Source organism: Galeopterus variegatus, unplaced genomic scaffold (genome assembly GCF_000696425.1).
Source record: "Galeopterus variegatus unplaced genomic scaffold, G_variegatus-3.0.2 Scaffold4538, whole genome shotgun sequence".
Classification (NCBI taxonomy): Eukaryota; Metazoa; Chordata; class Mammalia; order Dermoptera; family Cynocephalidae; genus Galeopterus; species Galeopterus variegatus.
Genome location: NW_007730649.1, coordinates 98,633 through 115,738, shown reverse-complemented (window position 1 = coordinate 115,738; position 17,106 = coordinate 98,633). Strand labels below are relative to the sequence as shown.

General features: G+C 42.7%; 1 protein-coding gene across 2 annotated transcripts; it reads left to right on the top strand.

The window, feature by feature from the left end:
- The first annotated feature begins 5,910 nt into the window (after window positions 1-5,910).
- ZNF202 (zinc finger protein 202) lies at window positions 5,911-12,903 on the top strand. Of its 2 annotated transcripts, none has more exons than XM_008587776.1 (6): window positions 5,911-6,401; window positions 7,153-7,363; window positions 7,716-7,804; window positions 8,929-9,058; window positions 9,592-9,711; window positions 10,253-12,903. In XM_008587776.1, exons 1-6 carry the CDS (start codon window positions 5,952-5,954, stop codon window positions 11,245-11,247), a joined length of 1,995 nt encoding a protein of 664 aa, XP_008585998.1. In that variant the 5' UTR covers window positions 5,911-5,951; the 3' UTR covers window positions 11,248-12,903. The 2 variants fall into 2 exon arrangements, with proteins under 2 accessions (XP_008585998.1, XP_008585997.1); XM_008587775.1 differs by having other exon boundaries at window positions 5,927-6,401; window positions 7,069-7,363.
- The last annotated feature ends 4,203 nt before the right edge of the window (window positions 12,904-17,106 follow it).

The window sequence follows — 17,106 nt, the reverse complement described above, 5'->3', positions numbered from 1 at the left end:
TTGAAAGGTCCTGGTTAGCCCCAGCAAGCAGTCATATTCAAATATCCAGATTATGAGCCTACTTTAAGGTGAAACATAAGAATGGGAACTGTAAGGAGTATAAATGTTTGTTAAATATAATAATCTGAATTTAATCACTGTTTTCTGAAGATTAATCATTTGCCAGTAAATAGGCAGATAATCATCTCTCCTTTAGGTAGATAATATATGATTACAAACCTTGTCATTAAGGGTCCAGAAAGATCACCCCAGCTGTAAGATAGAGAACTAGGTATTCTTTCATTTCCTGGGTTTTTGTTTATGTCAATAGAATTGAGTGAGGGCCTTCGCTGGCATGTGACACCTTCAGATGTGGGGCACAGACAGGTGGGCTGTAGATTGCAAAAAAGGTCTTGCCTTCTCCATGTTTGCTCCCCAGTCCTGCCCCATACGTCCTAGGAACACACATTCAAGAGATGAGGTCATGGGGCCTGCCCAGGGAAGCTTCTGAAGCATCTCTGCAGACATTGTCTTAGTGTTTTATGGAACCAAATCTTTTGTTTCCTGACCTGGTTCCACATGCTCTCTATAGTATTCTATTGTTCAATTTTTATCCCACTGTGGAACCTTTCCAAGGACAGACGTTGAAGAAAGATATTAGACTAGCAAGGACGACAAATTGCAAGGCAGACTTGTGGTACAGCATACCTCAAGAATTACAGAATAAAAAAACAACACCCATGTTCTGTCTCTAACATTAATCCTTGACATTTGCACAGCACATTTTAGTTCATAAAGCTCTCACAACTCTCAGATAATTCAGTGAGTTAGGAGAGTGGTTATCTGCAGAGAGCTTTATTCTTTGCAAGGGCTCTTGTGTATGTCATCTCACAAAACCCTTACAGTAGCTCCAGTGACTTGGGGCTGGGACGTATGTCTTTGGTACCCAGTCTGATGCTCTGAACAGCACTCTCATGTCTCCTTTTTCTTCTCATCTCTCACCCCACCAAGTCATCCTCTCCCTCCCTTCATTACCACTGTTGCTGATCTGATTTCCTTCATCTTATATTCCAGGCCGCCAAAGTAAATGCAAAACAAGCAACAGAAATCTCAACTTGTGATTTCTGAAGTGCATTTTAACATGGCAGGTTTTACTTGGCACTGTTGTGTTCTTTTTCTTTGGAGAGCAAAGCCCTCTGAGAGCAGGAACCATTCTGTTACATACAATGGTATAGAATCCCTTGTACCTAGTGCTGCGTGAAAACAATCAGGGCTCCTAGTCTACTTCACTGGATATTGGTTCTTGGACTTATTTAATATAATAGAGATACTTTTATTAAGCCAAAAGACACTATGTATCAATCCTGTCTTCTCACCCTGCCTTACAAGGTTGGGATTGGGGGGGTGGGGATTGAGAAGCTTTCTCAAGTAAATAATCAGTATTGTCACTGCATTAAATTACTTGAAGTCTGGTTTTGTGCTTATTAAAGTTGATTCACATCCTGAAAGGAAAGTAATTTTTTTCAAAAAAATCTTGTATTTGGATTATTATCCCCAGGGCAACCTGAAGAATTCTTGTGATGAGTTATGGTTTCATCAGTTGGTGATGTATTCTGTTTTACTCACAATCCAAACAATGTTTTTTCCTCATTTATTCAATACATGTTTTGCTGGACAAATGAATAAGGATTAATACAACATGTTAGATATCTTCCAGGGACAGACTTAAAAAAACTCAGTGTTAAAGTGTTCTCTGCATTCATCAAATATAAAGTGAGTGTCTTGTGCCAGGCTTCCAGCTGGGCATAGCATGTTCCTGCCCTCAGAGTTGAAAATCCCATGAGTTCAACAGCAAGATGAACGATTTTTATGACACAAAAAGTGTTCTCTGCATTCATCAAATATAAAGTGAGTGTCTTGTGCCAGGCTTCCAGCTGGGCATAGCATGTTCCTCCCCTCAGAGTTGAAAATCCCATGAGTTCAACAGCAAGATGAACGATTTTTATGACACAAAAAATAGATATATGTCCATGCCGTGATATGTACAGGGTGGTACAAGTCCCTATGGAAGCATAATCTGGGAGGATCAGGGAAGGTGTCTTGGGAAGACTTGAGATCTAAAGGATGAGTCGAGCTAACCAAGTGAAGGGGGTGGAAAAGGGGGTTTCGGACAGAGCCAACAGCATTGGGAAAGCCCAGGGAGGGCAGAGAAGAGGGAGATAGAACAGTAATTTGAGGGTGGCAGTCATGGGAGAAAAGAAGTAGGCAGGGACCAGGTCTTGAAGGATCTTGAGCATTAAGTTTTAAGGAGTTTGAATTTTATCCTAATAACAATGTGAAGCCATCAGCAGATCTCATATGTTAGAAACCACCACTCAGACCTTTCTGCAGTAATGTGGAGTTAATGTGGATGGGCCTTCCGCCCAATATTAAATGTCTGCACTTACCTGCCCATGCCATCTCTCCCTGTCTCTCTCTCTAAAACTAATGGTAAATGTATAGTTTCCAGAAATGGAGAGAAATAAAAACTAGAGGAGTAAGTAAAAACTGTCTTTACTTTGGCCCAAGGAGGTTTCAAACCAAAGTAAGGTTTCTAGGGTTTGGGATTCTAATACCTGGGCTCCAACAAGGAGATATGACTTAGGGAGTGATGTGGGGGTGGGGGTGAGGAGATTATGGAATTGAGCAGCCTGCAAACCTGGACCCTTGAAGAGCTACCCTTTCATAAAAATCTGCCTATGATCCAGGAAAAATGCAAGGAAGAGGCTCTTTGTAGCCTTGCATAGGACAAAAATCACTTGAAGTCATAGGTCCAATAATGCACTATAAACATAATTTAGAAACAACCTGAGAAATTAACATAAAAACTGATCCAAGTTCACTGAAACCATTAGCACTTAGGTAGAAGCAAATGATATTCTATTCAAAGGGCTCACTTTTACAACATAGGGCTCTCATGACTCCCAAAGAAAAAACAACCTCACTGAAGATAGGCATAAAATTTAAAATTACACACTACCAGAGAAATGCCACCATGTGATAGAGACCACATCAGAAAATTAGCACATGGAGATCTGGGAAATATGGAACTAACCAAAGGAGACTAGGAAAATACGTTGAAAACGATTAATAGTAATGAAAAAAATGAAATAAGAGCATGAACAAAGATATTTGAGAAAGAATAAAAATGAATAACGTGGTCATTGACCATAAACTTATTTGCTGAGCAACAACAGATGAAACACAGCTGTTGAAAGTGGACTGAGAACCTTGAAGGTGGGCCTGAGGCAATTGTCGCACAGCGTAAAAAGACAGAAATGCAGGCTACCTCGGGCTGTATGTGGACACTGGGCTGGAGCGGGACAAAACGAGGAAGACAGTTGCGAAACTTGAACTAAGTCATTCGTTCAACATGTAAGTGCCCAGGGGAATGGCAGTGGAATTGAAGAGGCGGATGAATTTGAAAGACAGTTTTTAGAAGGTAGAATTAACAGGACTTGGCGTATAAAAAAGAGATTAGAAGCATAATGGAGGAAAAGATGGTTCTGTCTGTTAAAGTAGGAAGAAAACTTCAAAGTGGAAATTAATTCATTCTAAAGACATTTATTGTGCACTTTATTATAAGTATTGGAGATTGATGAAAAACACAGACCCTGACTTCAAGTAGTTTCACAGGAAAGAAACAATGGCTGTGTAATGTGACAGATACTGTGATAGAGATGGACCCAGTAGCTATGGAAGCACTTAGGTGATTTCTAACCACGTCTAAGGGTAGGAGAAATGGGATCGAAGAGAGCTTCCCAGAAGGCATGATGCCTGAGCTGGGTCTTGAAAGATAACCAAAGTTTAAAGAGTTAAAAGGAGCAGCGTGGCCAAAAGCCTAAAGAGCATGGGACTGTTGTGTGCTTTGCATGTACATGCGTGTGTGCATGTGTGACAAAGGATTGGAGAGGAGGACACGGAGTAACTAGGTGAAGGTCAACTTAACATAATACTTAAAAGTTTGCAGTTCACTTACAAGACAGGGAGGAGTGATTGAAGAATATTTAATAGGGAAGGGACATGACAAGATTTGCCAAGAGAACTCACTGTGGAAATACTGTGAATGGTAACTCAAGGGTAACAAATCTGGAGCAGGTAGCTCACATTTGGAGACTGTTGTAGTGATCCAGATGAGAACTGATAAGGACCTAAACTATGAATCATGAGAATGAAGAAGAGAGGGCCTGTTCATAAGAAATAGGAACACACCATGCAGCACTGATTGGGGGGAGTGAGGGGAGGAAAGTATTCCATGCAGAAGGAACAGCCCTCAGGCATGGAGGCCTGAGAAGGCACCATGCTGTAGGGGGTCAGCAATGACTTCCTTCATTCTAGCTAGGCCATACCAGGAAAAGGGTAGGATATGAGGCATGAAAAAATAGATTGGGGGCTGATCATGTAGAGCATTGTGTACCATGCCCAGGGTTTTGGAACTTACTAACATTAAGAAGTTGTTTTTAAATATTGAGTAATGTAGTTGGAACTATAGTTTAGAAAGATAATAGTTAACATTGGATCCCTTTTCTAAGTACTTCAAAGATAGTAATACATTTAATCCTCATGGTAACCTAGTTAGATGGATGCCATTATTATCCGTTCTGTAGACAAGGAATCAGGCATGAGGAGAATAAGAACTTGTCTGTGGTCCCACCATGGTCTTGTACCCAGTAAACGATAGAGCCAGGATCCAAACCCAGGTAGTCTGACTCCAGGACTCTCACTCTTAACTTTACATGCACCACCTCCCTGGGTGTTTCTCAACCATGGATACACATTAGAACTGCATGGAGCATTTCTACAGATACAGTTGCCTACACGGACTGAATCAGAATGTCCAAACGAAGGATATATGTTACTGTGTTTTGCAAAAGCTTCACAGGTAATTCTGCTGCACCTTGCTTGTAGTCGAGTACTGTAGGGATCCCCCTTAGGAAGTTAATGTGGTCATCCAAACAAGAGATGATGAGGGCCCCAAATAAAGCGGTCCCTAGAAAGGAAGAGGAGGAAATGGTTTTAGAGGATTAAGGAGTAGAATTGGCTTAATGAGCTATAAGCAGTGGGGAAAAATCAAAGTTAACTCCAGGTTTACAGAGGTGAATGTCTACTTAACAAGTGATGATCTCAGCCAAGACAGGATTCCAGGAAGAGAGGTGGGTGGGTTTGGAAGTAAGGATAATGAATTGAATTTTGTGCACTTGAGTTCGAGGGTCTGTGGGTCATCCAATTAAAGATGTCTTGAGAGAGACGTTGCTTTTGGGGTGCCTGTGTGCCAACCACTGTGTAAGTGGCTTTCCTTGCCGTTTTCCTCATACAGTCCTCCCCTCAAGTCTCTAAGTCTCCACTTTACAAAAATTAATACTGAGCATGAATCAGTTCAGAATGTACCTCCATAAAGCCTTCCCTATCTATGTCAGTCCTGTTGATGTGTCTCTTCTCAGACTGTAGGTGCTAAGACACCTGTAAGTACATGTGTGTGTAACACACTGTGGTCAGCACCACATCTGTTAGCAAGTGACTGAGAGTTTCTTCTCCTAACATTCAAGTACTGCAGGGATCCCAGTACAGAAGTCATGGCAGTCCAAGCAAGAGATGAAGAGGGCCCAAACTAAAGCAGTCTGTAGGAAGGAAACCAGACTTAGAGGCGGAATTGGTAATATTCGTGAAGAGGAAAATGCAGTCTCACCTAGGAAAGGGTGGAGGAGCAAACATTCAGTTGTGGATGAGTCCCTCCCAACCAGATCTGTTTACAACATGTGGTTGTAGAAATGGGGAGAGGGGATTTGATCATTTGAAGAAGTGTGTAGAGGATAATGATTGGCCTCAGAACTGTTCTCCTTATGTGTAATTTCATGCTTATGCTATTGTTTGTCTTCTCTACCCTAGGTCCCTTGGGAGAGACAACTGGAGGTGTCCAGGCTGAGACAGGGGTAATGCCAGCGCGAGCCCTAGATGGTGTGAGGCCCTCCCAGAGCCAGGAAATGGCTACAGCCATGGAGCCAGAGGACCAGGATCTTTGGGAAGAAGAGGGAATTCTGATGGTAAAACTGGAAGATGACTTCACCTGTAGGCCAGAGTCTGTCACACAGAGGGACGACCCTGTGCTGGAGACCTCTCACCAGAACTTCCGGCGCTTCCGCTACCAGGAAGCAGCAAGCCCTCGAGAAGCTCTCATCAGACTTCGAGAACTGTGTCATCAGTGGCTGAGGCCAGAGAGGCGGACAAAGGAGCAGATCCTAGAGCTGCTTGTGCTGGAACAATTCCTTACTGTCCTGCCTGGAGAACTGCAGAGCTGGGTGCGCGGCCAACGACCAGAGAGCGGCGAGGAGGCGGTGACGCTGGTGGAGGGTTTGCAGAAACAACCCAGGAGACCAAGGCGGTGGGTGAGGAGGGGGAGTCCTGATCTGTGTGATGTGGAGGGGGACTATTTGGTGGAAGGTTGAATTTAGGGGAGGCCTCAGAGGACCCCCATGAATTATCCTTGAAATTTAATCAGCTCTGCCTTTGGGTTGCTCCTAGATCCATGAGCCCCCATGGGTCAGGGGTGTGTATGGATGAGTGTGACTTTCTGGTTTTTGAAACACCTGTCTAGGGACCATCTGAAGGACCTCTGCCATCTGGGGGTCCTGCCTTTGGTTTCCCTTCTTTAAATGTTGAACTTTGCATTCCTAAAAAGGAGAGTTTTGTGTTTTTCTCAAAAATTCTCATAGACCCTCAGTCACAGATCCCCCTTCCAGGATGGTAAGCGAGGAAAGCAGACTGCAAGGAGAGCTGCAGGCAGGATAGGAGGTGGTGGGCAGGATGGGTACCTTAGAGCCCTGGGTGACGGGGCAGGGGTTGAGGGAAGTAGAAAGTGGTTAGTACCTGCGTGTCCCCTGCCTTGTCCTGGTGAGCATGGGTACCTCAGAGCCCTGGGTGATGAGGCAAGGGTTATGGGAAGTGAGAAAGTGGTCAGAACCTGAGTGTGCCCTGCTTTGTCAGCTCCTCTGCATGCCCCGGGGAAACTGGAGTTCCCTCCTCACATGGGTTCCTCTGGGAGTTTTTCTCTAGGCAGCTTCTCTGAAAATAAGCCCTGATGACAACCAGGAACTTCCTCCTGACTCCGTGGTGACTGGCAGTTGGAATCATTCCCAGGTGACTGTCCACGTTCACGGCCAGGAAGTCCTGTCAGAGGAGACAGTGCACTTAGGAGCAGAGCTCGAGTCACCTCATGAGCCACAGGGTGCTGCACAGGCCTCGACCCCCGAGCAGTCCCAGGAGGAAAGCACACAAAGCCCAGATCTGGGGGCACCAGAAGACCAGAGCCCATGTCCTGAAGAGGAGCTGCCACCCCTGCAGGAGAGCGGTGGGAAGCCCTAGCCCGAAGCAGGGAATGTGGCGGGTGCGGGAGGAAGGAGCGGGTGCACCATAAAGGGAGGAAATCCCAGAATCCAGGATGTTGAGAGGAGACAGTATCAGCTGGAGTCCCCCACAGATGGGGCCAAGCTTAAATTAGCAATATTCTTGTTCTCTTGGCATCGTGGTGGTGTTCTAGGTGGTGGGGTTGGAATGACTCGAACTGCTGCTAGGCCAGTTTCTTGATTCCCGTAATTGGGAGGTCGGGGCCACCATCCTACCCAAGACAGTGGGGGACGCTTGGCTTTTCCTGGTTGTCAAGGTGCCTTTCCTGTGCTGATCTCTGCCTTCTTTCTTCTTAGAGACTCCAGCGCCTCAGGACCCAGACCTTCCTGCAGAGAGGAGCTCTGGAGGCTCTGAGATGGTTGCCCTTCTCGCTGCTCTGTCACAGGTGCGCCCCTGTTCCCTCCAGACCACAGAGAACGTGTTTGAAGAACCATGAGGTGTTAGCAATGTGCAGAACAGATTGGACACGGTGCACATTGATGCTCTCCTTTTGCCATTTTTAAGTTCTTGGTTATGCAGGTGCCTGGAAGGAGAGGAGATAATGGATAAATTATAATGTCAATCTCCCTTGGATCTGCAGGCTCCAAAGCCTCTTTATTTGTCATGGACCAGGAGTTTGAAAAACAAAATGGGATTATTTTGTAACACTTCAGTACAACTTTGAAGTTGTTAAATGTGGGATTTTTGGTTTTTTGTTTTTTAGGAATAAATTTGAGGTCATTTGTAAGAATGAGTCACTGTACTGCCAGGACATTTATGAAGCATTCACCACACGCAGAGCCCAGTAACTAGCTATGTGGCTGCAAAAAATGAATAGAATTTTTCCATGGTTTTCGATTGTAGTCTAGTTGAGTAAAAAGGTTCTGTTATACTATAGGCTGTGTAAATGATAAGGGGATTAGATAGGGTTGGATAGGGAAAGCTTCCGAGAAAAGATGAATTTTTACAGAAATATAGGTAGCATTAAAGCATCAAATAGGTTGAATGAGACCATTCTTGACTTTAAGCAATACCCCAAAAAGAAGAAGAACTTAGACTGGTCCTGAGGGAAAGCAGTGGTATTGGAGGGGACAGGGCCAGTGCAGAAGTGCAGATGGACACCAACTTAGGATGGTTTGATTTACAATTTTTCAACTTTTGTGATGTGCAAAAGCCATACACATGCAGTATAAAGTATGTTCCTCGACTTAACAATGGGATGACATCCCAATAAACCCAGTGTAAGTTGGAGATATTGTATGTCCAAAGCACATTTTCCACTAATGATATTTTCAACTTACAATGGGTTTATCTGGATATAACCCCATCATAATCCTCTGGGTATTTGTAGAAAGTCGGGAAGTGGTGACAGGGGGACACACAGCTTCCCTGAGAAGGAGGCCAAGCAGCGCATTGGAGTTCCTTTTGTCTTCTGAATGGATTCTGCCTATATGTATGATCTTCATCCAGGAACATGATATGAAACTACGTGAAGCATTACATTTTGATTGAATCCTTGTGTTGTTTCAGGGACTGGTAACTTTCAAGGATGTGGCTGTATGTTTCTCCCAGGACCAGTGGAGTGATCTAGATCCAACACAGAAAGAATTCTATGGAGAATATGTCTTAGAAGAAGACTGTGGAATTGTGGTCTCTCTGTGTAAGGAATTTCAAGTGTTTCTAGAGTGTTGTGAGCACAGAGATCTTTTTCCTATTGGAAATTCAGGGGTTGTTGGACCTTAGATCATATGCACTTCTCTTATGCCTACCCCACCAATGAAATTGAGGGATTAACTTAGAAGAAAATGGTATCCTTCCAAGTTAAAGGAAAGAGAAAATGATTAAGTAAATGGAAACCTCGGATAAGAAAATAAAGTTATAATACATAGTTTTAGTGTAGAAGTGGGTGAGTTTTGAAACAAGTGATAAGAGTTGGAGATAATCTACTTTCTTGAATATGGGAACAGAGGGTAAGGTTTACAGTGGTATAATTGTTGAGTTGCAGATGAAAAGCACAAGAAAGGGATGAGATATGTATTACTTAGTTAGAGGTGTTTAAGCAAAGGAGACCAAAGATTTCATCAACTGGCCTGGCTATGTGTCTGCTCTACAACCTACCAAACAAAAGATCTGCTCTTAACACAGGGAATTGTCGAACCAATTGTGATGTCCTGTTTTCCCTCTCTTGAGCAGCATTTCCAATCCCCAGACTAGATGAGAACTCCCAGGTTAGAGAGGAAGAGCCTTGGGTCCCAGATATCCAAGAGCCTCAAGAGCCTTCAGAGCCAGAAATCCTGAGTTTTACCTACACAGGTGAGGAATGACAGGGGGGCCTTACCCACCCCCAGCCGGCAGCTCTTCCAGTCAGTGCTGCTCTCCCTCCAGGGCCCCTCTCTCTGGTTCTCCTGATATGTCAGCCATTACAACTCGCTCCTTCTGAAAGCCAGATTCTTCTCTGTCATTTTCTTCACCCTTCCCATCATTTGTCTGAGGGCCATGTGATGCAAAATGGTGAAAGAATAATAAAACAGCTAAACTTAGAATTACAGCTGTATCACTTTCTACACAGTTCACTTAAACCCTTGATGTGCAGTCTCCACATTTATAAAATGAGGATAATGATACTCATCCATGCTAAGGCTCATCAATAGCGTGACATGTAAGGAAGTGCCTGGCACATGACAGACACTCAGTTGACTGGTGATTTCCTTCTTTCCCAACCTCTACAGTTAGGAAATACAGGCTTCTCTCTATATGGTCTTGCCCTCCCAAAACCCTTTTAAAAGTTCCCCCATTGTGTCGAAGGATTGTTTCCACTATAATTTCCCCTTTTCTCCTCTTACCCTTCCTACAGGAGATAGGAGTGAGGATGAGGAAGAGTATCTTGAGCAAGAAGATCTGAATTTGGAGGATATACACAGGTCTATTTTGGGAGATCCGGAAATTCACCAGACTCCAGATTGGGAAATAGTCTTTGAGGATAACCCAGGTAGACTTAATGAAAGAAGATTTGGTACCAATATTTCTCAAGTGAATAGTTTCATGAGTCTTCGGGAAACCACGCCTATTCGATCCCTCTTAGGGAGACATCACAACTGTACTGTATGTGGAAAAAGCTTCACTTGTAACTCCCACCTTGTTAGACACCTGAGAACTCACACGGGAGAGAAACCCTATAAATGTATGGAGTGTGGGAAAAGTTACACGCGGAGCTCCCATCTTGCCAGGCACCAAAAGGTTCACAAGATGATCACTCCTTACAAATGTCCCCTAAACCGGAAGAATTTGGATGAGACCTCCCCTCTGACCCAGGCTAAGAGAACTCCACCTGTTCAGAAGCCCTATGGTTGTGACGACTGTGGAAAACACTTCCGCTGGACTTCAGACCTTGTCAGGCATCAGAGGACACATACAGGAGAAAAACCCTTCTTCTGTACTATTTGTGGCAAAAGCTTCAGCCAGAAATCTGTGCTAACAACACACCAAAGAATCCACCTTGGAGGCAAACCTTACTTGTGTGGAGAGTGTGGCAAGGACTTCAGTGACCACAGGCGGTATGTGGCACACCGGAAGACACACGCAGCTGAGGAGCTTTATCTCTGCAGCGAGTGCGGGCGGTGCTTCAACCACAGCGCAGCATTTGCCAAGCACCTGAGAGGACATGCCTCGGTGAGGTCCTGCCGGTGCAGTGAATGTGGAAAGAGCTTCAGTCGGAGGGACCACCTTGTCAGGCATCAACGAACACACACTGGCGAGAAACCCTTCACATGCCCTACCTGTGGAAAAAGCTTCAGCAGAGGCTATCACTTAATCAGACATCAGAGGACCCACTCAGAAAAGACCTCCTAGCTAGGTCCCCAGTGAGGAGATCTGCATTCACCTCCCACCCAAGGATGGGATAGGAGAAGCCCTCTTGTCAGCCTGGGAAGACCTTTTCTAGGGAGTTTCCCTGGCCTGCCCAGATCTCACATCACCTCTTCCCATAACTAAGTAAAAGCCTGGGTGGAACCTCTCAGCCCTCTTTTATGCCTTGAGGAGATGTTTTGCCCACCTGAATTGAGGCTTCTTCATCACTGGTGTGCTCCCGCCTCTACCTCATGGGTGTAAAGCAGGAGCATTAGGAGACTTATGAGGTTTTGGTTAGTATATTTTCCATAAAATAGGCTGTTACGTATCTGAAAGACTGCTTAGCAGCCTTGAGTATACAGTGGCCAAGGGCAGCCCCTTAGGTCTAGTAAGGGACCAGCCTGAGGGGTTCTGTCCTTACTGGGCTCAGATCTTAAAGCACATAGCCCTGAATTAGACAGGAGGTTTGCGTCCAGCTGGCTTTGCCACACCATCACAGGATACCTGTACAGACCCTCACTGTCTGATTCACTCCTTCACCAGGCACTTCCTTTGATACTGGGGAGAAAGGGTAGAAATGTTTGATGGCAAAAACCTCAAGGCTGCTTCCTGTGGACCTTGTCCAGCTGCTGCTTTCCCCATTGTGAAAATGATACCAGGTGCATGACACTGCTAGAAAAGAGGGCCTTGCCAGAAGCTTCTTTCTTTGTGGGTTTCGTTTGTATTTCTCCTGTTGGAGTACTCATGCCCATAGCCTGCCTTCTATTCAACCAGTCTCTTGGTTTTGTCCCTAGCATTTCTACTACAAGTGAGATGTAGTATTTGGGTGCCGAGGGAGTCAGTAAAGCATAATTAAGTCATAATGAAATCACTTATATTTCCACATATGCACAAGCTCACCCCTCACCCCCCTTTGAATGGGCTGTGTGAGGGGATTTGCTACGGTGTTAGCTTACAAAGGCCCTATAAAAATTAGAGAATCATGCTTGACTTGGTCACTTCATTTACATGAAGAGAGCTGGAGAAGATTCAAGATCAAACTATGGACAAATAAGAAAAATGCTGTTGCTGCTGCCCAAGACCATCACGACTATTTTCCTGACACCCAATCGTCATCATCCTGGCCTCAGTCTTCTGACATCAGGGAAAATTGTGAACCCCAGCACCCAAGACCCGAGGAATTTGCCAGTAGTAAATGCCTTTCATGTATTTGTGTTTGCTTTTTCTTATGTGATTTCATTCTCATGTAACTAAGAACTAAATAGTGGTACCCCATGATGGCCCAAGGATCTCTGTTGCCTGATAAAGGTTCCATGGAGATGAGGCTGAATAATTACAAACCTCACCTGCTCTTATTGTGGGAGTGGCAAAGACTGGGGAGACGTCCTCCATAAATGGAGCACAGGGTATGGGATCAAAGCATGAGAAGGGAGACAGTCTTCTGTGCCTGGTTGCTTCTGCTGTGTTTTACAATCCATTATGTGCCAGTACACCACAAGAATATGGGTGGATTAACAAGACCCCAACCCTAACAGCCCAACAAGGAAATTCTCATTTTGGTCAATAATGATATTCTTATGGACTGGTTTGGTTTTAGTACCAGTCAGCCATTGTCCTGGAAATATACACATGTGAAATAAAAGTAACTCTTGCAGCCAAGTTCCCTGTTTTCTAGGACTTTCCATTTTACCCATTCCCTTTCCAGGGCTTCAGGGTCCTGATAGTTCTGAAAGTCATTCATACCACAAGTAGATCTGGAAATACAGTCATTTTCCATGAGGATAATGAAGGCCTGGAATGGTTAGCAGAGCTGTTGGATATATGCACACTGAGGTATCATCCAAGCCTGGAGTTTGCAGAAGAGACTACCCTAATATGCAGGCATATCTCAACTGTATATTTAAGGTCGAAATACAGTTTGTCTCAGATGAAATGTCACAGCCTTAAGAGAGAATTTCTCCTAGCTCATTCTTACCATTTATTGAAGTTGATTAAATACGGGAGGGGACAGAACACATTGACTTTTTATTCTCTGAATTATTGTAATAAGTGAAAATCTGTCAGAGGAAATCTATATAAGGGAAAGGGAGAGCCTGGTCCAGTTTGTTGGGACATCAAGTAGTTTTATTGCTGATTCCCCTGCAAAGTCTTATATGCTAATGCTAAATCTCTGGTGCCTTCTGTAAATTGCTGTATTTTCTGAGGTTCCTGGAGGGACGTACTTTCTCCCAAATCTGAACATAGACACAACCAGTTTGCAGCAGCAAGGGCAGTAAAGGAACCCGGAATGAGAAAGGTAGCCCAGCTAAGCATGGGGAGGTGAGGCTGGAGCAGAGAGTGCTCATTTGCAAGGGGTCCCCTCTAGAATGTTGTAAACAGAATCCTAGCATCCTTGAATACCATAGTAAACGAAGGTTTCTAAGGGGAGAAAAAGGCAGGGTTTTAAAGATATTTTTTTGAGGAAGCTATAAAGTAGTCTGCTACTTAACGGAATTGCCAGGTTGTTGGAAAGGATGAAATGATCTGTTAATGAAGGTATAAAATTAAAAATTGTAAGGGCATTTTACCAGGTCATTTAGGAGTAACCAAGGAATAGTCAACCTCTTCACCACCACAAAGCCCCAAGAGAAATAAATGCCAAGAGATAAAGGCAAAATATATTTTCATTTTCCGTGACTTAGTCCTCATACTCCAGAGTAGAATCTAGAACTCAGATGAACCCTGTGGAGAATTTTGTAAATTGGATTACCATCAAAATACTAGAAGCAAAGCTGGCTAGAAAACTTGTTGCCTCCTTTTCTAAAGCCCAATTCAAGTGATGGGTCAGATGGAAGAACGTTTCCATGCACTCAGCCACAGAAAGTGAGCAGGGGAGCCCTAGGGAGTGGGCAGAGACCATTGCTCAGTGCTCTCTGGTCAGGGCAGCAGCCTCTAGATCACCCTGCTGCATGAGGAAGATGAGATATTTGTTAAATATATAAATACATTTTTAAAAAAAATTTTTTTGATCCACCAGGCTCCTGGAAGGACAGCAATCCAAATGAGAGTCAATTGGGCCCCACGATGGTTTTGTAGAACTAAAGCCAGACTGAGAAACGGTAACTGATGGCATGCTGTGTGGATTGAAAAAAAATTTTTTTGATCCACCACGCTCCTGGAAGGACAGCAATCCAAATGAGAGTCAATTGGGCCCCACAATGGTTTTGTAGAACTAAAGCCAGACTGAGAAACGGTAACTGATGGCATGCTGTGTGGATTGCTAACCTCATGCCCTCCACACCTATATTTGAAAAGTAGTTTGTTTTACCTCTAGAACTCCCTCAGCTGACCTATTTCTTCCAGCCACAACTCAGGAAAATATGCCTGTGATAATTTCCAGCTCCTTATATTTCTAGTGATGTGGGCTGACTGACCCAGTAAAAGGGAAAGACTGCAAGAGCTAAAAATTGGGTGTCCTACCCATATGCTCATAACCTTTATTGTGGCAAAGTAAGCAATATAATGTCCTCAAACTTGAGCACATCTCCTTGGAAGTGGCATAACTTGATTTGTCCTTGGGGGAAGTCCTGAGGAGCAGGCAAGGAAAAGTCCTGAGCTCTCATTAGACACCAAGCTTCATTAATTAGCTTTAGTATCAAGAAGAAACAAAGTGGTTGTCAGGGCAGCAAAAGTAAAGATATCCCATAATGTGCAGTTCCCGTTCGTGTGTGTGGGTGGGGTGGGGATGGGGAGGGGGTGGGAGTGTCTCAGGTAAAAGGAGGAATGCAATTTGGATCCTTAAAAAGGAGTCAGCACAGATTAGATTATTTTGTAATCTGTATAGATGGATTCTTCAGAGGAGGCTGAGAGCTAAAGAATAAAACTGTAGGATTATGCGAAGACATCTAAAAGCTATAGTAGTAGGTTGCTAAAGCAAGAGGATCTAACCCTCTGCAAAATGTTATGGAGAAAAAAAAAGACAAATCTCTATTTAGATAAAGTATAAATATTAATGTTCTGTGCAGAAAATGGCAATGCTTCAGAAGACCATTTGTACAGAAATAATTGAAACTGAAGATTCTCAGAATTTCCTGTAATACTATTACTTTGGCTCTTTTGTCTGTGGTCAATTGTTTGGTGTTTGGGTTTACTTACTGAAACTCTGAAGCAGGTCTATTGCAATTGCAAGGCAAAAGAGCTGTAGGGCAGTTGGGATAATCCACCCAAACAATGAGTTAACCCTAAGCCAAAAAAACAGCACAAAAGCAGAAAACTGGGTCAGCAAAAAAAAAAAAAAAAAGGGAAACAATCTCTGCTTCCTTGGTTCTCTCCAGCAAGATTTTCCAAAAGGTCCTCTAGTGAAGTACAATCACATTTTGAATAAATTACCAAAATAGAAATAGCATGTATGTTGGGATGGGGTGAACAGAATATTTGTTTAGCATTTATGAATTGTTCAGTACAAAACCTATATGATATTGGTTAATTTTGACATTAAGTACAATATCAAGGGCATGCATTACAAGAAAGGAAATGATTTTCTAAATAGTGATGAAAAATTGGAAATAATTTAAAACAACAACAAAAAAAGTGGGACGATAGACTGTCCAAATAAAGTAAAAAAAAAAAAAAAACCGAAAAAAAAAAACAAATAGAACTACAAAATATATAAATATAAAATAGATGACAGAAAGCCCAAATATATAAATAAGTAGACTAAATAGTAGTTATTCTATAAGATAGAGATTCTAAGAGTGTAAGGGCAAAAAAGTAAATTATAACAATGGGCTATACATAAGAGATACACAAAAATATAAGAATTGCGAAAAGTCAAAAGGACAGAAAGGATATTGCCAGGAAAATACTGACCAAAAGGAAGTTAAGGGAGTTATTTTAATATTAAACAGAAAAAAGTTTTGTACAAAAAGCATTATGAGAAATATGGCCTCTACGTAATTGAGTTTAATCCATCAGGAATATATAACATATCTAAATTTCTTTGTGACTCAGACTACATAACAAAAATTAGTAGAATTATATAGGGAAATTGACAAATTTTTCACTTCAGTGAACAATTTAAATGCACCTCTCCCAGTTGTTGATAGATCAAGCACATGAAAAAACTGAAAATACACATTTACACAACACAGTTTAATAATTTATGGGCAATAAGATTCATGCCTTGGAATTATAGAATACATAGTCTTCTCAAACATACATGAAACACTTAAAATAATTGCTAATGTATAGTGTAATAAAGTAAGTCTCAAGAAATATCAAAGGTTTATTTATATAGATGATGTTCTCTAACAACAATACATTTTATTTATTTTTGAAGACTATAAAATGCCATTATAAATAATTCACACATGAAAGAAAAGATTAAAATGGAAATTTACTAATACTTAGAACTAAATATTGCATATTAGAACTTGCGGATTGGCTAAAAGGCTATTTCTCTGTATAAAGAAATTTACATCTGTAAATGCAAACTTCAGGCTTCCTCTGAGGTGCCCCTTGTTTGGCTGCTATCTGTTCCTTCTGAGGGCATCTGTGAGACCACCTGAAGTATTTTGCTTTGCATGCAAGATGTTTCTACTGAACTTTAACTTCTGATTTCCTTCTTTCACCTGTTACAACATCTCTCCCCAGAACTTTAGAGAAACCTTGTTTCAGGCCATTGTTCTGGGGCTTGTACCTCTCCCCCCTCTCCCTTATGAACATCGGTATATGAGCTTTGTGTCCCCGTTGGAATTTGGAACATTACTCTCGTGATTCCCCCAGGCTTTGCCTTCTCCCAACACATTAAATAATAAAATTTGTTGTGCCTTTTCTTCAAAAAAGAAAATAAATAAATAAATAAAACTTGTGGGATGCTGTGAA

Excerpts from the sequence above, each read along its gene's own strand:
- ZNF202 (XM_008587775.1), top strand. The coding sequence starts at position 5,952 with ATGCCAGCGCGAGCCCTAGATGGTGTGAGGCCCTCCCAGAGCCAGGAA. Across the intron at positions 6,402-7,068 it reads CCAGGAGACCAAGGCGGTGG|GCAGCTTCTCTGAAAATAAG; the intron begins GTGAGGAGGGGG and ends GTTTTTCTCTAG. Across the intron at positions 7,364-7,715 it reads GCCACCCCTGCAGGAGAGCG|AGACTCCAGCGCCTCAGGAC; the intron begins GTGGGAAGCCCT and ends CTTTCTTCTTAG.